Here is a 19,707-nt window from a genome sequence, read left to right as displayed (position 1 = left end):
CTTGCAGGCCCTGCGGAAAGATGTCAAGTCCTGCAGGGCCCTTGTCTCTTGTGACAGAGCGTTCCACCAGGTTGGAGCCGCAGCCGAAAAAGCCCTGGCTCTAGTTGAGGCCAGCCTAACCTCTCTGTGGCCTGGGACCTTCAAGATGTTTTTATTTGAAGACCGTAAGTTCCTCTGTGGGGCATACCAGGAGAGGCGGTCCCGTAGGTACGAGGGTCCTAGGCCGTATAGGGCAGAAGTTGTTATTTAAATACCTAATCCTTTTTGATGAACACAAATGGCAGGGTTAGTCAAAACTGAAAATAAGCATAATCCCCTTGTGTGATTACTTTCAACTGAGAAAGCTTCCCATTCTCTTTCCATAGTATAGTAAATGTGTTGAATGTTGGCTTCCTTGCAGAGTGGGTAGAGTTCACACCATATGAGGCGGGCTTCCTGAAATATGGGGCGTTCGTTCGTGCTGAAGATTTTGGAAGCGAGTTTTTCATGGGGCACCTGATGAAGAAGCTCCCAGAATCAAGGATCTGCTTTATGCAAGGTGACTTTTTATGTCTGGGGTGGGTGGGAGGGAGGACATAACTTGACAAGAAGGTAGGCGATGATGCATTTGGTAATGCGGGTACAGCCTGCACTACTTGGGGAAAAATGCGGAACACTGATGCATATCAGGTTTCTGTTACATTTCCACACTCACTGTGTCTTTTGTTTTCATTGCATTATGGAGGGGTGGAGGCAAACTTTAAATTCTATAGATTATGCTTAAATGATAAAAAGGCGAATTCCATGCTAGGGATTATATGGAAGGGGGACAGAAATGAATCTGCCAGTATCATAATGACCTTTTACAAATCTATAGTCTAGCCACACTTCAAAATATAGTTCCAGTCACCCCATAGCATAAGAGGAGGATCATATCACACACCCATCTAATCCAGCATCCTGTTTTGTGACCAAAAAAATGCCTGCTACCAGCAAATGACATTTAGAGGTTCTCTACAGACATTACGTCTAGCAGCCATTGATGGCCCATTAGTCTGGTGCAGCACAGCTTTTTAAATGTTGTTACTACTTGCAGTTTACCTTCTTTCTTTCTTTCTTTCTTTCTTTCTTTCTTTCTTTCTTTCTTTCTTTCTTTCTTTCTTGCAAAATGTTAGTGTTCCTCATTCTGTGTAGTCCTATCCTGATCCATATCCATATACCATATACATATATCACATCAATGTAACCTTAGGGAAGGCTTTCTAACCTTGGGTCCCCAGATATTGTTGAACTACAACTCCCATCACCCCTAGCTAGTAAGGCCAGAGCTCAGGGATGATGGGAGTTGTAATCCAACAACATCTGGGGACACACAGGTTGAGAACCGCTGCTTTGGGGGTTGGTGATAGTTCAAAATATCTGGAAGACGCCGGGTTAGGAAGACTACACAGATTGTTTCAAATGCAGCAGTAAACAAGCCAGCTGGTCCTGGCCAGGAAAAACCCAAAACAAGTCACAACAGGAATATATATAAATTCAAATGAAATGTAATTTGAAATCTGGGACATCAACTACATTTGTATACTAGTTTAAATTGTGCCACTGTTTTGGCCCAGAATAAGAGGGTTGAGATAGATAATTTGCTGGACCAGCTTCCAGTTCAGGATACAGTTTTGAGAAGAGAATGGTTCTACTTCATTCGTCTCTTTCTTCCACAGGAATGTGGAGTAGCATATTTTCCAAGAATCTGTTGGATGCCTGGCATGCAGCTGACAATTCAGAGGACTTCTGGAACAGGTGGACCCAAGATAATATCACTGAAATTGGTAAATTATAGTCCACGCTCCATGTGATTTTTGATGTAACCATATGCAGATTGGTTTGGGGGCTGGCCTCTTGCTGCGTGGAAATACCTCATTCTGAACTTTGCAGTGCAAGTGCTTTGTGGAGGTGCATAAGATTACCTTGTTCCAGAATGGTAGATACTCATGTCTGAGCATACTCCTATACATGGTTGGCAGCCTGAATGTGCCTTTCATTTTCACCCACCTTGCACACCTGTCCCGCCTCTGTGGTCACTGGCCATTCATGGATATAATGCAAACTTTGCCAGCCTGGGGCCTTCCAGATGGCTTGGACTACGTGTCCCATCAATCCCAGCTAGCATGGCTATGTTGGCCCAAATAAAATCTAGAAATCAAGCATGCAGTTTGGGTCTTATGGGTATTAGATTTTTGGTATATGTGTGGATGTAATATTTCAACAGACCTACTGAAAAATTTTATTCCCATGTGCACATTTAGTGGTTCAGAGGAAGTACAGCCATACTCACTCTCTCCGCTGTGTGTGAGTAATTGCTTATCTACTAGGCCAAGGTGACTATAGATAATGGTATCTATATTTACCCCAAGAGTAGAGGTCTGATCCTAAAATTCACCCACCTTTTAATTAGCTCCCCTGAATCATTTTAAAACAAACATATTGTACACCATCCCTATCCATGTATCTGTTTAGTTTAATTAATTTTATCTTTCTTTAGACGAAGAACCTGGTTTTTAAAATAGGTTGTTCCTCATCCCTTTTCATGTACCTGTTTACCTTAATTAACTTTGTTGTTCTTCAGATGAAGTACCTGATTTACCAGAGAGACCTCACGAGATGCCGACTCGCATGTTCACTCCAGCAGGCAGCCTTTCCAATACTCTACGGGATATTTTGACAGACCGCCCAGCGGTGTCAAAGTACCATAATTTTTTAAAAGGGTTTCAACTGCACAATGAGTATGCACAGGATCTACAGTTTTCTAAGTGGAAAGGTATACCCATAGCATAAATTTCTTTTGGAAATAAACAATTTGCATAGCATAGGCTAAATCAATTACATTTTTTCTCATCAAAGAGAATTCATTTCTGCCATTATTACTGCATCACTGCTCCAACTGTTGTGCTTTGAGAGAGAGAATGAATGGGCCAGGATGGAAGGCAAGGGGATAGTGGAAACTGCGCTTACTCCTACTAGGTGAAAAGACTCTTTCCTTTCATCTGCAGCTCTGGAATGGTTCCTCACCTCTGGCACATCATTGCATATGGCAGCAGCTGCTGCCTGCACCACTCTACATAACTGAAGCCAGCTCTCACCACTAGCACAAAGGGAGTAGAGTCCTTTTGTGTCAGTACTGTGTGGAGTGTGCCTGACCCTGGGCAAGTGACCTGTGTCGTGCTGTGCTATGTTGAAAACACTATTTCCCCGCATTCCGCAGGGGGATGATCCCGAATTGTCGAGTATGACTTTTGGATCTCCACTGGCCTCCAGATATTTATTACTATTACTACACCTACAATGTAAACTTCAAGTCATTTTTAGCAGGCTTCACGTGATAGTTGCAAGTTGCTTTCTACAGGCGTAGCTGAATGCTAAGTTGTTTCTTTAACGAGGCCTGAAATGTGTGAGAGCCATTAAGGGACTGCTATGTGTTTGGAAGAGGGACGCGAGTGGTGCTGTGGGTTAAACCACAGAGCCTAGGACTTGCCGATCAGAAGGTCGGCAGTTTGAATCCCCGCGACAGGGTGAACTCCCCTTGCTCGGTCCCTGCTCCTGCCAACCTAGCAGTTCGAAAGTGCAAGTAGATAAATAGGTACCACTTCGGCGGGAAGGTAAATGGCATTTCTGTGCGCTGCTCTGGTTCACCAGAAGCGGCTTAGTCATGCTGGCCACATGACCCAGAAGTTGTACACCGGCTCCCTCGGCCAATAAAGCGAGATGAGCACCGCAACCCCAGAGTCGGCCGCAACTGGACCTAATGGTCAGGGGTACCTTTACCTTTATGTGTTTGGAAGGCCATAATACAAGATTCATGTGCAGATTCTGGGAATAAGGATGGCTTACTGCAAGGTGGGGAGCAGTGATTGAGGTCCAGCTTAGCTGCAGCTGATCCATGATGGTCTTCTGGTCCCTGAGTGGCCAATGGAGACTGTCACTTCCTCTTCCACCGGTTGTCTGGGCTGCCCCAGTGTTTTGGCCAATCACGAACAAGCCAGGAGACATGGCTTGGTGGGCATACAACAAGGAAGTCTTCACATCCCTGTCTTCCAGCTGCTATTATCCCTAGGCTTAAAAAGAGGCCCAGACAGGAATTTTCCTCCAGAGAAATTGGGCCTGTCTGGGGTTTTTGCCTGCCCCATAGCCGTTGTCACAACTTGTTGGCGGATAAGGCATTGGGTTGGATCCTTAGTCAAGGCAGAAGGCAGGGTTTGGGAGTCTACCTTCTCGCTCCAAAGAATTGGGATACCCCATCAAAGGGGTCCAGGGGGAGGCGCTGCTAATCCAGATGCCACCAATGAGCCACAGCACCCCCCTTCCATGGAGAGATCACCCCGATTTGATGTACCGGTATGTCATTCTTGACCCAGGATTAACTGTGCCAAATAATCAGCAGACAGGTTGGATGATTTGGAATACACATCCAATGCCTAAGCCAAAACCTACTAACATCTGGGGTCAATAAGGATGTGGCCTGTTTAAATCACAGGATGTTTGTCCTGTGATTATTGCACCTTCCCAACCTTGCTCCCTGGTTGTGGGCACACTGTTCCTGGGCCTAATCAACCACTAACTTCCAACCTGTACAAAATGCATGTGTACATAAATACAGGATGCAGACTGTATGTGTGTGTACTACTTGTATACCACAGGCTCAGTGTAGAAGAACATATACAGTTCAAAGACATCTGAAGGCAGCCCTGTATAGGGAAGTTTTTAATTTTTGATGTTTGATTGTGTTCTTACATCTGTTCAGAGCCACCCAGAGTGGCTGGGGCAACCCATCAGTTGAGTGGGGTACAAATAATAAAATTATTATGTGGAGCAAGACCAGCAAATGCGATTTGTTCTTCTTTGCCACATCTGTTGTCTTATTGGTGCTAGTTTGTGACAAAATTATTTTTCTGAAGGGGAGCAGAAAGGCGATTGCTTCTGGATTTTGTTGGTTCTTTTCGTTTGAAAGCCAATGCCTTGTTTTGTAGATACTGTGCTTGATGAATCCCCTAATCAGTTGAGAGATTCAGCAGATCACCTAGAACTGGTGGATACAGCATTTTTCTTTGATACCAGCTGCCCTCCACTTCTGAGACCAGAGAGGAAAGTTGATGTCATTCTGCACTTCAATTACACTGGAGGATCACAAGCTAAGGTTAGATGGGTATATTAATTTTTACTATTATTAATTCTTTTTGAAAGATAATCCAAATGTATGTATTGAAAACAATATCCAGAAATTAATAACTATTATTATTAAAGTTCTAAACAATCCAGTTAATATCATAGTTCAAAACCAAAGGAGGTCTGCCACAACATTAGGATTAAAATGGTCTTTTAATTCATTATCAAAAAGATCTCAACTTTCCAAGGTTGGAGTCAGCTATTTCTGTAGTCAAGAAAAGTGCAGTTTATTTCAGAAAAAATTCATATGCTCCTAGCCTAAATTTGGTTGCAAAAAATTAAATGTTTACTGTTCACATTTTTCATGATTCTTATTGATGCTGTTGGTTTGATTTTTTTTAATTAAAAAGGTATAAAAGTATAGGAGAGGCAAATTAGTTATGAATTTAAGCGCTTTAAAGTTAATAAACACGCCTTTAGGTTAAATTGTGTTTTTCTTAAGTCTGTTTAAGATTTAGAAAAAAGTTATTTAAAAAAAACCCAATGTTGCTGAATTTCAAAGTCAATTTCAAAGTTTCCTTTTGGCTCTAGTGGTTCCCTCTCATGACAAATTAAATGCCTGTTTTGACAGCATGGACAGTTTTCTGTATCTTGTTTTGCATCCCATCATGATCACATTATGTTTTCAAATGAAATTACTGCTCGTCAAGGACTCCATGGTTGGTTTCTTCTTTGGCCCCTGCTAAAAATGCTTCATTTTGCAACCCTAGCCTTTGGAGCGGGCCTCTACATACTTCACAGAGCAAGGAATCCCATTTCCCAACACTTTGCTGAATGATGAAGAAAAGAAAAATCTAAAGGAGTGCTACGTGTTTGAAGATGCACACAACCCAGATGCTCCCACAGTGATTTATTTCCCACTAGTGAATGACACCTTCCAAAGATATCTTGCACCCGGTGAGTTAATGGCAGCCAATATATAACAGAAATAACATTTATATCAAGTACTTCATCCAAAACAGATTTTACACAATCTCACATTTTCTTTGAGAAAGTCCTACTGGTTTTAATGAAGTTGAAATGTGTTTTGGTTTGTGAACTTACAGCTCAATCTTAATCATATTCAGAAGCAAGTGTGATAGAGTCCAATGATTTCCTAGCTAGCATGCTTTATCTTACAATCTGATACTTCATTTAAATCGTTGCACAATGATTAGGGTGGATTTTTCTCAATTAAGATCTTAGACCATATTTTTATAGTGAGGTGAAGTTAGGTAGGCTTGGAATATTTATTTTTGTAGGGCAACTCCATGAGTACTGACATCATAATCTGGAACTGGGAAGGAATATTATACACCGGAAGTGTAAATTTTGGACATTTGTTTTCCAATCAGAACTAATAATAATAATAATAAATATGTTAGTCACTTTCTCTTGCGCAAGATAACTCAAAGCAATTTACAACCCAAAAAAGCTTTCCACATCCCCACATGTTATTAAAATTATATGAAAATTGCTATATTATTGCTGCATTCCACCTTTCTGCCTTAGCTGTATTTCATCAATAAAATCAATCACACAATTAAACATAACAAACTATTTGAACATTTCCTGATCATACAGAAGAACTATTTTCCTGTTTGGAATTGTTCTATGGCAGGGGTCAGCAACCTTTTTTAGCCGGTCCACCGTCCCTCAGACCATGTGGTGGGCCGGACTATATTTTGAAAAAAAAGTATGAATGAATTCTGATGCCCCACAAATAACCCAGAGGTGCATTTTAAATAAAAGCACAAATTCTACTCGTGTAAAAACACCAGGCAGGCCCCACAAATAACCCAGAGATGCATTTTCAATAAAAGGACACATTTTACTCATGTAAAAACACGCTGATTCCTGGACTGTCCGCGGGCTGGATTGAGAAGGCAATTGGGCCACATCTGGCCCCTGGGCCTTAGTTTGCCTACCCCTGTTCTATGGAATCTAAAGTGCAAATAGCTTATGTTCCTGACTCAAGGTTACACAGTAATCTTCTGAATGCTTCCTTCTGAAACATTCATTAATTTACTGATTTGACACTTGTGTAATTTTCCCTTCCTCTTGAAGCTCAGAATGGCTTTCTAGCCCCATAGACTAAATGAGGTAGATTAAAATGTAAACTGAGAGTTGGATTTGGCCTAAGTCCACCCACATAGCTTCACATCTAAAAATCTGAGCCTGAGTGCCCAACATCCAAGACAACAGTCTAGTCTTTGAACCACAATCCCATTGGGTCAGGAAGGAACCCCCCCCAAATGAAACTTAGATACAGGGTTGCTGCCCTTCTTGGCATGCCTTCTGATTCCGCTGGCTAAGCTTTGGAGATGATCTGTCTAAGGACTTGACTCCCTTTTCTTCTTTTCTTCTGTAGGTGTGGAACGTAGCACTGCTGAAATGTCACTGGGCAATGTTGATATCTCTAGTGCCTTTTCTCCATATTCCACAAGACAGGTTTCGCTGCAAGACGAGGATTTCAACAAGCTGCTGAATCTAACTAACTACAATGTCCAGAATAATGCAAGCACAATCCTTCATGTTTTGCACAAAGCAGTAGACCAGAAAAAACAGGCCTGGTCATCTCAGGCTGCCTCATGAATACACCTTTCTTGTAGGGATGGGGGGAGAAATTCAGTTACCATTGAAAGGTGCCAGTCTGCACTTTCCAAAAGTATATGCAAACCAAAGCACAACAAGGCTTCAAAATTTGCACTTCTCTGAATTTTGCAATGCAGTTCTCCAGTCAAGTAATGTGTACAAAAATTCATATGCTAGGATAAATTATGCATTAAGTGCATATAATAGTGAAGCAATATGTACAAAAGTGAATTACATATGGGGAAATTGCTTTGCAAAAAGTACGTTAGGCAAAAATGTACAAAATTGCGTCTTAGTAGAAATCTGCACTAAAATGCTGCTGAATTTTCATGAGTGCTTTAAAAAAATGCAAACTGATGTGGAAGGTGGATAAATGAACTTAAGACTGAAACAATGCGAAACTGAAATTGAGAGATTTGCCCATCCCAACTTCCTTGCCAGCTTAAGAAGAAAACTTGTAAGTGGGGAAGAGATCTAATAGCTGATCAAAATGGTTGTTGGTTTTAAAGGAACTCAAATACTTCAAAACTGACTACTAATTTTTTTTCTTAGTTTTTTCCAACATGGGAGACATCACCTAGCCAAGACAAGGACAGATAGCTCTTTCTCAATGTTTACTATCATTGCAATGGTTCTAGTATGTAATTGGCAGAGTGGGATGGGGAGTTCCATCTTTGCACTTGATCCCACAAAAGTTTGGATCATGGCATACAGACCATTGCAATTCCTTCCATATTTTCAGTTCCCTTATTATTCAGATGTTTCCCTGTAGGCATAAATATTGATTCTTTACTATTCTTTTTAAACCAACCAAGGTAGTTTTCTCACAGTATTTTCTCTCACTCATTTGAAAAGGGTGGTTAATCTTTCATCTAGATACTGTTAAGACTAAAGTGTTATTTTTAATAACTGTGAAATACAGCCCATAGCACACTTATATAAATGCCAGATTGAAATCATGGTTGAAAAATTGAGTTACACCCTAGAGGGTTGTTTATCTCACAGGCTGCAACCTATATGCTCTTATCTAGGAGTAGTCCCATTGAATCCAGTGGCGCTTCTTGCTGACTCTGAGGAAACATGCAGGATTGCACTGTCAGATCTGTTCTCTTACCTAATACTAATTCATTGTTGCAGGCACAAAGTTACAGCTACCGTATTTAATCTTGTGTGTGGTGTGTGTGTGTTAATAGGCTACATTTATCTCTTACTCACATGTCTTTTGTTTTAAGAACTGGTTTCCTGTATGATGGTAGATGTATATAGTCAGCTGAAAAGTTTAAGGTTAGGTAACTGCTTTCATGTGAAGAAATGCTAAAATCAAAAGCATGAACAAACAACAATAAAATTTTGCCACCTAGTCACTTCATTATTTTTTCTGTTCATGAGGTTTGCTTTTCCTGCTTGGATGCATGGCCTGGTTTGGACTCTTTAATTATGAAGGGTGTAGCAAAAAGTGCCTGGCTTTTTTATAGGTTGGAGCCACACACACATAATTAATATATTGTGTACTTTTTCATTTATAATCTGTCTGTCACCTCAAGAGGCACTCAACTTCACTAAAAAAAATGCTTAAGTATTTATTTTATGAGATCAGCTATTCACTGCAAGGTCCCAGTGTGGGTTACAGCAAAAAAATATACCCAACTACAAAATATTGGATTCTTATCTCATTATACATGACTAAGCCATTTCTCACCTTCTCACCCCTTGCCTTTTCCTGTAAGACCTATTACAGTCGTTAAGAGTCGTCAACAGGCTCATCTCAGCTATCTGCCAATCTCCGATTCCCACCACCCTTCTGAGTAATACCCCTCCCCACCTTCTCACTATATAGAAGGATCTGGCAACTTCTGTTTCAGTGTATCTGAAGAAGTGTGCATGCACACGAAAGCTTATACCAAGAACTAACTTAGTTGGCCTTTAAGGTGCTACAGGAAGGAATTTTTTTATTTTGACTATGGCAGACCAACACGGCTACCTATCTGTAACTACAAAATATTTACAACCATGAAATGAGAAAAGTGTAAAAACACCCACAACAATTTAAAAAACAGTTCCTTGCATAAAACAATGTAAAACAATTCCACATATAAAAACATACTACAACCATTAAAAAAGTCTATATACAAAAAGAGTTTAAAATAGTTAAAATACAGAGGCTGACTCAGATTGCTACTAAAAAAGTTTGTTGGAAGAGGGATGACTTTAAGAAGCACCAAAAGGCTTATAGTCGTGGCTCCTAATATTAAACAGGGGAGAATTCCAAACAGCAGGTGCCACCACACCAAAGTCCCAGTTCCTATATACTGCAGAATACAGTGGTATCTCGGAAGTCAAATGGAATCTGTTCTGGAAGTCTGTTCGTCTTCTAAAACGTTCAGAAACCAAGGCGCAGTTTCCGATTGGCTGCAGGAAACTTCTGCAGTTAATCAGAAGCTGTGTAAGCCACATCGATTGTTTGGATTTCAAAGAACGTTTGCAAACCGAACGTTCGGTGTTTGGGAGCTGAAACATTAGACTTGCAAGGCGTTTGGGACCTAAGGTATGACTGTATTAGGCCAATGGACCATCTAGTCCAGTATCCTGTTCTCAGTGACCAACCAGATGCCTGTGAGAAATCTGCAAGCAGGACATGGGCACAATGGTACTGTGTCATTCTGTGGTTCCCAGCAATGAGTAAGGCTTTCTGTGGTTTCCAAGGGTATGAAACACATATATGGTAGTATTTCCACTGCAAATGTACCTCATCCCACAAACTGAAATATCTATTTTGTGGCTAATGGCTCCTCCATATAGCCTGTTTATTGAGCATTCATCCTGATTTATTGCACAAAGCTTTCATAGGGGTTAGACTATGCCTCACCTTTATTGGGTATTTGCTCTGATTTGTTTGCAGTGTAGCCTTATTGGAATTCACTGATTGGGTCAGCGTTGCTCCGGGACAGGAGGAAGGAAGTCCAACGACACCTGAGGTTGATTCAAAGAAAGAGTTTATTCTGCTCTCCGGATAGCAGAAGGCACTTGCATGATCAAGTCCACAGCAAGTCCAAAGAAATGACAAGTTTCATGCAGTATATATATCCTCCAGGCACCCTCTCCCTCCTTCCAGCCACGTCAGCTTGTATACATAGGTTGACATCACATATGTTCCTGCTCTGGCACTCTTAACCACAAAAGGGATTTCCTTCCTGCACTCCTGACCATAAAAGGATATTCCTGTTCCTACTCCTATTTTGGATCAAGAGGTTACTACTTCCGATAACATGCTCTGGCGTTAGTCCCAGACTTGGGTCTCTGCGTCATTTGTGGTCAGGACATAAGATATGTCTGTGTAAAGTCAAGGCCAGTCTTGACGTCAAACTGATAAGGGAGAGAGCTGTGTTCTTGTTTTGCATTTGCTCAACGGCTAAAATTTATGCATTTTAGCTAAGGAGAAATGGGGGTTTTGGTGCAGTTTGAAAACTGCCTGCAGAGTCAGTTTTGGGTTTTGGAAACCCATTCCTTCAGCAGGGTAAGTTATATAACAATGAGCATCCTGATTTGCTTGCAGGGTGTTTATATGCCATCCCTTTAATCATTCTTTCATTTCACATTTGCATGTTGAGACCCCGAGGCCACCTCTGCATTGATGAATAAGACACAAGGACACGGATATTAAGTTAATGGTTATTGGGCAAATTTAGGCCACAACTTTATCGGTTACAGAATGTGAGTGGTATTGGCTTAGGCATTGGAATTCACCTGACTATATCTGACTCCTGCCCGTCACACAGGGAGTCCTGTAGGGGTCAACCACTGGTAGGGGGAGTCCCGTCAATGTAAAGCAACTCGAGCTCCTCCTGGGTTCCCGACAGGGTTGTGGCAAGACCCTAGCCCTGCCCCGGACTTCGGACAAGATCACACCCCCTCCCGGATTCCTTTAACGGAATACCCTTAAGCTTGGAGGGGCAGGTGACGGCCACACCTCCCCTCCCCCATCATAAGACCAATGCCTAACCACCAAACCTTACAAAGTTGTGACGATTGGTACGAGGGAGGCGAAAACCAAATGGCCCAAGCCAATTTGCCCAGTGGAAAAATTCCTACCAGGCCCCTCAACGGCGACCAACTGAGGTCCATAGCAAGGCCAATGTCAAAACCTGAAATTAGAGAGGGTGGGCGGGAGATCGAGGAAGTGAGCCAGAAGGAAGTTCCCTGGCTTGCACCTTGGTTTGAATGGGTCCTGGTCATGCCCTCCAGCCAGCGGATTGGCTGGCTGGAACTATGGCATGGCTGGGACCTCCGGGTGACGCAGGACTCTGCCCCTGCCCCCAGAGGGGAGTGGGTGGGCATGTGGTCCACCACAACTCCTCCCCACTGGGAAGTGGAGTGGATTTTTCAATGCATTACCCCATCAATTTCCTAACCACCCAAATTATTTTGTAAAAAAAAAAAAGGATTTTTTGGTGTGCATTTTAAAACTTTTTTCAGATTAATGCAGAATGAATTTACAGGTGAACACATGTGAAAGTGACAGACTGGAATAATAATAATAATAATAATAATAATAATAATAATAATAATAATAATGAAAAATAATTTTATTATTATTATTATTTGTACCCTGCCCATCAGGATGGCTTCCAGCAAATATAAAAGCATAATAAAACATCACACATTAAGAACTTATAGGGCTGCCTTCAGATTTTTTCTAAAAGTTGTATAGTTATTTATCTCCTTGACATCTGATTGGAGGGTGATCCACAGGACTGGTGCACTATCAATAAGACCCTCTGCCTAGTTCCCTGTAACTTCTTGCAGTAAGGGAACCACCAGAAGGCCCTCAGTGCTGGACCTCAGTGTCTGGGCTGAACAATGGGGGTTAAGATGCTCCTTCAGGTATACTGGACCGAGGCCATTTAGGGCTTTAAAGGTCAGCGCTAACACTTTGAATTGTGTTCAGAAATGTACTGGGAGCCAGTGTAGATCCTTTTGGACGGGTGTTATATGCTCCCAGTGGTTGCTCTCCGTCACTAGTCTGGCAGCCACATTCTGGATTAATTGTAGTTTCCAAATCACCTTCAAAGGTAGTCGCACATAGAGCACATTGTAGTAGTCCAAGTGGGAGATAACTAGAGCATGCACCACTCTGGAGAGACAGTGAGCAGGCAGGTAGGGTTTCAGCCGGCGTACCAAACGCAGCTGATAGACAGCCACCCTTGACACAGAATTGAGCTGGAAGAGATTGATGGTGCAATCCCTATGCACACCTACTTGGAAGTAATTTGCATTGAGTACAATTTGTAACTAAAGATGTTGGAGTGCACTGTAATTCATTAATCCCTGTGTATGGGTGAGTGTCTTGTTTCTTCCAGTAAGCATAGCTGAGGGGAATTTTGTGCCAGGATCAAAGGAGGCTAACATGCTTATGGCATCATTTATGAAAGGCAAAACCAATCCTTCTCCTTCATGTGTACAGTGGTACCTCGGGTTACAGGCACTTCAGGTTACAGACTCCGCTAACCCAGAAATAGTACCTCGGGTTAAGAACTTTGCTTCAGGATGAGAACAGAAATCGTGTGGTGGCAGCACGGCAGCAGCGGGAGGCCCCATTAGCTAAAGTGGTACCTCAGGTTAAGAACAGTTTCAGGTTAAGAACGGACCTCCAGAACAAATTAAGTTCTTAACCTACTAGCCATTTTTTTTAAGAGACTGATGATTAATCCTCCTGCTGCACCATTTTTGTACAAGAGGACCACTCAAGTAGACTTTTTGTGATTCACCTTAGCAAAGATACCCTGTTTTCTTGCATAAGTACCTTGGCATTTTGTAAAACTTCCTTTTTCCATTTTTTAAACCACTGTGTGTACATCTTAGCTTTGAAAAAGAAGCATTGAGCACATGTATAGCTATTTGCTCACAACAAAACTATGCCACCCAGTAAATGGGACGAGGATATCATGTCACTTGTCTACTAGTGGAAGGACAGGAAAAGCAAGAGAATAACACTAAGCAAACATCTTTTTATTGGTGGATTTATTGCAGTTATTAAAAACACAGAACCCATGGCATTTTGCAGGTCCATCAGAAGAGTAGGTAAAACTAATTCTGGCTCAATATAAACACAAAAGTAATATGTTTAAAACTGAAGGGGATTTCATTAATACTAGGGAATACCTCTTCTTTTGTGTTATTGTTCCCTGGACACATAGACCATTGTTATACATGGCATAACAGGAAGGGCACAGGATTTGTGTATCCTCACCCAGCAGGGTACCAAATTAGTCGTTGCCTGCAGTCATTTTCTGCTCTAAAGGCACCTCTTTGCTGCTGCTGCAGGAAAGCAAGGGCACACAGCACAATATAAGGAAGGGTCAGAACAAGACCCTGGAAAGGGGGAGGTGGAGTTTGCCTTTGCTGCTGCTGTGATGCAGCAACTACAGTTTAAACATGATCAAATTGTAATGCTTTAAAACCTAGCAGCTTACTACCCTTATCCCTTAAAAACATAGCTTCAAAAAAGAGAAAATAATAGACTGCTTGACCCCATGTTACATGCAAACAGGGCAGGCAACACATTCAGCAGCTGCCCCATCATGTTGCGATTGGCCCTTGTCCTAAGGACGAGTTGCAGAGATAAATAGACTTAATTTGTTATTATATCTGTACTTCAAGTCCGATTTGGCAGATCTCCCCTAGAAAGACTAATGTTTGATGCAACCTGTCTGAGAAAATTAATGAGCAAACGCCCAGATTTAATTTCACTGGAACTGAGTGAAGATGGCATCTGCCACCAGAGAAAGACTTTTGGATTGAATTGGCATAAACACCAGCGTGTGAGGACATTCTGCAAACAACAGACTAACCAGCTGCAAAAAAAAAAAAAAAAAGAAAAGAAAAGAAAAGGGAGAGTCATACAAATTTCACACAGAGGCACATTATTGTTTATTTCAACTCGCCTGAGGAAACGGCTCAGAGGCCACGAAAGAAGGAAGGATAACAACAGGAAGATTTAAAGAAGGAACTATTGGAAACTCAAGGCAGTAGAAACATAAGATGATTGGAACCCCACTGAACTTGAAGCATGGGAAGCCCCAACAAAAATGTATAATTTGGCAGAATATTTGGACTATATGATATGTATTTGTGTAATTTGGAATACTTAATGTGATTTGATTGGATTGTTAAAATGGAAAATTTAATAAAAAATATTATTATTATTTTTTAAAAAAGAGATTGGTCCTTGTCCTTACACACACAACTGCCCACTCCCCCCCTCTCTCACAACACTCACTTACTTTTAGGATATTAAATTGCAGACTCTCCAAGTGTCCCTGTTTTCCAGGGGCAGTCCTGGATTTACAGAAGCTGTCCTTGTTTCTGATTTGAGGATACTCAACTCCTCAATGGGAGCCATCTACACATTGCTAAGGATATTTGAAGGCAGAAAGAAGAAAGATAGCCAGGTCTGCTGTCTCAAGTCTTTCACCCTTTTGTTAAGCAAACAAGATGGCCAGTTTCCAGTCCTTTTTACACTAGCATGGGCAAGGTGAGAAATAGGCAGGAACTCTGGGGGAAAGACAGGAATTGCTCATTGATCCTGGAATGTCCCTATTTCCCCCACCAGTGCTGCCCCTGGCTGCTGAGATCAGGGGAAAGGATGAGCTGGTAGCACCCTGTTGTCTTTCCATGGCAGCTGCTGCCAGTTTCTTCCCTTGGGCAGCTCATAGCAGCTGCTGGAGAGGGGGCGAGGAGGAGGAGAAGCTGCCATCACCAAGGCCCAGCCCCACATGACTCACTGGCTCTGAGGGGTGGGCAGAGGGCAGGGCCACTCTGGGCAGGAAGAAAGGGGGAGTGGGGTTGAGTGCAAGGAGTCTTTTTTTAAAAAAAGACCCGCACCAACTTTGTGTGTCTGCATCTGATCTTAAAAAGGTAAAGGGACCCCTGACCATGAGGTCCAGTCATGGCCGACTCTGGGGTTGCGGTGCTCATCTCACTTTATTTGGCCAAGGGAGCCGGCGTACAGCTTCCAGGTCATGTGGCCAGCATGACTCAGCCACTTCTGGTGAACCAGAGCAGCACACGGAAACACCGTTTACCTTCCCGTCGCAGTGGTACCTATTTATCTACTTGCACTTTAACGTGCTTTTGAACTGCTAGGTTGGCAGGAGCAGGGACCGAGCAACGGGAGCTCACCCCATCATGCGTATTTGAATTGCCAACCTTCTGATCAGCAAGTCCTAGGCTCAGTGGTTTAACCCACAGCGCCACCCACGTCCCTAATCTTGTGTGTCTGCATCTAATCTTACCACTTTCCAAAAAATTATTATTGGTGTATGTTATGCTTTTGGTAAATCTAGAAGAGAAGAGAAAGGGGTTTTCTCAGGACATGGAGGGTGTATGCACTGAGTCCTGTTGGTGTAATGGTGGTCGCACTCACCCTTCTGATACAAAATGCTTTGCAGGGGTGGGGTGACAACCAAAAAATGGGGGGTGGGTTGAGTGGAGTCAGATTTTTTTTTGGGGGGGAGTAAGAAATGTCCCTAGTTTCATCTGAGGAATGTTGGAGGGCATGAAAGCCTTTCTACTCACCTTGAAGTTGAGGCTTAGAATAACATACCCTCCAACATTTCTACAATGAAAATAGGGACGTCCCATTCCATAATGATAATTATACTATTTATACCCCACACATCTTATTGGGTTGCCCCAACATTTTGGGCAGCTTCCAGCATAACAAAACACTAAACATTTAAACAAATATCCCTAGACAGGATTGCCTTCAGACAGCTCTGGGGCTGGATAACTCCATACCCTCCAACATTTCTCCAATGAAAACAGGGACATTCAAGGGAAAAGCGGGACATTCTGGGATCAAATCAGAAACCAGGATGGCTTCTCTAAATCAGGGATTTCCATGGAAAATAGGGACACTTGGAGGGTCTGGAATAAGGAGTAGACACTTAGGCCATATCCTCTTTTTCCACAGACAGGGCTGGGTTGCCCAACTAGCTGCAGGCTTGGCTTGTTGTCAGTTGATTTCCATACCTATAAAAGTTTTCCCTCTGCAGGCATTTCCTTGTTTATCTGGTTTAAATTTGACATGGTGCCCCTAGCTTAATCCAACTAAACATGTCTGGATCATTTGTCAGACACCATGGTGCAAACAGTTTTATTATGGCATAAGTTATTTTGCACTGGATTCCACTTCACCAGATCATTATTTATAATTTATGAAAGCTTATTCAATAATGTGTTTCTTAGCCTTAAAAATGCAACTGGACTATTGTTTTGTTTCTGCTGTAAGCCATGGCTAGCTGGTTTATCGCAATAGCTAGTTAGCACCTGCTTCCCCAGTGCAGAATCTTTGCTCATATTTAATAATATTATTCTACGACAGTAATTCAGCCTGAAATAGAAACTCTTCATTGCCAGTCAGCCACATGGAATCACTGCTATGCTTTGAACAAGCGGGATGAAACAGGAGCTACTGGCTCTCCACCCAAGATAATTATCACTGTAATATTAAGAGCAGTTGCAGGTCTGGCTTTATCAGAATCAGTAGCCAATGTTACGCTCCAGGCAAGGAAAGTATGAATAGATTTTATTTTTGAAGGGAACTCCCTTCAGCTGATACCTGTTGAGGATCCTAGGTGAGATACCAACATAGTACTGGTTTCTCCCAGTACCAGTCACCACACAAAATTTGATAAAGTTTCAGATAGTTTACTGCTGCAGAATATAAGACTCAATAATACAGTTCTGGACACAGCTTGTAGGCTTTTTCAGATACATATATAATGATACATACAAGTACAAAGAATATCTGTTGCTCTAAATAAGTCCAGCAATTCAAGACATAACACTGGGCAATTACTACTGATTGGCTAACTGACTAAGAGACAGATAGACTAACTACAGATTGAGACACTGAGCTGGCATGCATTAATCACAAGATATAGTTGGTGCACTGGGCCTTTACTATAGTAACTGGCTTTATTAACACTGCACCTGTGCTTAGCTCATCCATGACCCCAGTTATACTCATGAAGGAAATTAACCCCCTCTCATGCTCAATTACTCCAACAATGTTTCCCCAATTTTGGAAGAATTTTTTGTTTGGGCCTTTCTGAATTAGGGCAAAATCAACCAAGGTGGGTTAAAAACCTGTTCTGCAGATCTTTGCTATAGCTTTTCAGCCCCGACTTTCATAATGGGACAAAATAAAAATTTAAATAAAACAAATCTGGAAAGAAACATTTAAGTAACCTGCTTTTGTTAACTCTAAAAAAAGACTTGCCTATCTTCACAATTCAGAACTTGTTGGTGAAATGGAAAGCAAGAGTATGGGGATTAGACAATTGGTTTCCTCCATATTTAATCTGACCCCCATCATCGGACGCTGCTGCATCCTAGGTTATTCTTTTACAGTGGTACCTTGGGTTAAGTACTTAATTTGTTCCGGAGGTCCATTCTTAACCTGAAACTGTTCTTAACCTGAAGCACCACTTTAGCTAATGGGGCCTCCAGCTGCCACCGCGCCACTGCTGTGTGATTTCTGTTCTCATCCTGAAGCAAAGTTCTTAACCTGAGGTAATATTTTCGGGTTAGCGGAGTCTTTAACCTGAAGTGTATGTAACCTGAAGCGTATGTAACCCGAGGTACCACTGTATCATGCTCATTAGCATTCTTTGCAGAAAGCTAAGACACAGGTTGAACCACTACCATGCATGAATTTTGCTAAAAATGTGCAAATCTCCCCATACTCAGCACTGCAAGACTGCTACATTTAAAATGCACCCAAGTGAAGTATGCAGCACTTTAAATTTATTATTAATCACCCCCACGCCATTTTGTGCAATACTGTCTAATCACAATTTGGCAACTTCACCTAGTGTCAGGAATCAGCCAGCTTCCAGTTGCTGCCAAATGAAGGAAGCAGCCAGGAACAGAGAAGATTAACTGCCATGCAGGATGAGCATCGGTTAGTGCCAACTCCCCCGCCCCTTGGAATGCTGGCCGATAAGGGAATTGTGGAGAGCAAGCCAGAACTCAGTCAAAGCTCTCCGGAAGTACAAACAGGCAGGAAAGAGCTAAGAGACATCCTCTCTGAGAATGGGGAAGAGGAGGGAGCTGACCCACTCAGTCTGAGGTCTCGACGAATGGGAGGGCTGCAAGATAGGAAGCAAAACAAAAGATGTATGGAGCGAAAGTTCAGTTGCTTCTGGTCTCACCGGAAGTAGTCTTCAGAAGGGTCATCTTGATTTGATGATGGTGGAGACTGTGTAAAGCTGTCCAGAGCTATCTGTTTGTTTTGACAATAAATCGTTCTTTTTAATTAACTACACTCACTGTTATCAAGCCGGAAACTGGAGTCCTAACACCTAGTAATCATGGGATTTGGGGAGAGAGTTTATACTGTACATGCTTAATTCAGTGGATTTAAATGCCTGAGTAAACCAGCAATCTAAAACACAATATTAAAAACAGTTTAAAACAAATTACAATCACAATTGAAGTGGTTCCTAAATAAATACTGATAGCTATGAGGATCAAGCATCAAAGTCTAGGCTAAAGAGGTGTGTCTTCAATACATGATAAAAGCTGCAAAATGAAGGTACCTGACACAACTCTGTAAGGAGAGAATGCCATAATTTAGGGGCTGCTGCAGAGAAGGCCCTCTCCTGGGCCTCCACCACCTGAACTGATGAGGGCAGTGAAACCACCAAGAAGGTCCCTCCACTGAACTTAAGACCCAAGAGAATCTGTAGCGAAGAGGCAGTTTTTAAAGATGTTTGGAACATACACAGAAATACAATTATGGCAAAAGCTTTACCTATTGACACTGGTTTACTTTTGGACCCTGTATTTGAGCATGGCAACCTGTTAGATTTTAAATGCTGTAACTACAAGGGTGGGCCCTTTTTCTTGTTCATTTTTCAGCAGTGGAAAAAT

At 42.0% G+C, this 19,707-nt stretch overlaps 1 protein-coding gene and 1 long non-coding RNA gene across 2 annotated transcripts in view; one reads left to right on the top strand and one right to left on the bottom strand.

Moving 5' to 3' along the window:
- The window catches only part of LOC309541678 (cytosolic phospholipase A2 epsilon-like), a 39,795-nt gene extending 30,656 nt beyond the window's left edge, over nucleotides 1-9,139 (top strand). Inside the window, exons 15-20 of the mRNA XM_082239824.1 lie at nucleotides 401-538; nucleotides 1,698-1,805; nucleotides 2,603-2,794; nucleotides 5,001-5,167; nucleotides 5,907-6,093; nucleotides 7,547-9,139. Of these exons, the coding sequence (XP_082095950.1) occupies nucleotides 401-538; nucleotides 1,698-1,805; nucleotides 2,603-2,794; nucleotides 5,001-5,167; nucleotides 5,907-6,093; nucleotides 7,547-7,770 (1,016 nt within the window). The 3' untranslated portion in view covers nucleotides 7,771-9,139. The remainder of the gene's footprint in view (nucleotides 1-400; nucleotides 539-1,697; nucleotides 1,806-2,602; nucleotides 2,795-5,000; nucleotides 5,168-5,906; nucleotides 6,094-7,546) is intronic.
- LOC309542902 lies at nucleotides 8,946-9,977 on the bottom strand. The gene is made up of 2 exons (XR_014224484.1): nucleotides 9,744-9,977; nucleotides 8,946-9,417 (listed from the first exon to the last, which is right to left on the bottom strand). It is a non-coding gene; the product is annotated as an uncharacterized lncRNA (long non-coding RNA).
- Nucleotides 9,978-19,707: the final 9,730 nt, after the last annotated feature.

The sequence above is a fragment of the Podarcis vaucheri genome (assembly GCF_965113315.1).
Source record: "Podarcis vaucheri genome assembly, chromosome: 1".
NCBI lineage: Eukaryota > Metazoa > Chordata > Lepidosauria > Squamata > Lacertidae > Podarcis > Podarcis vaucheri.
The sequence above is the reverse complement of the archived record's forward strand: the minus strand, read 5'-3'. Positions and strand labels throughout refer to the sequence as shown.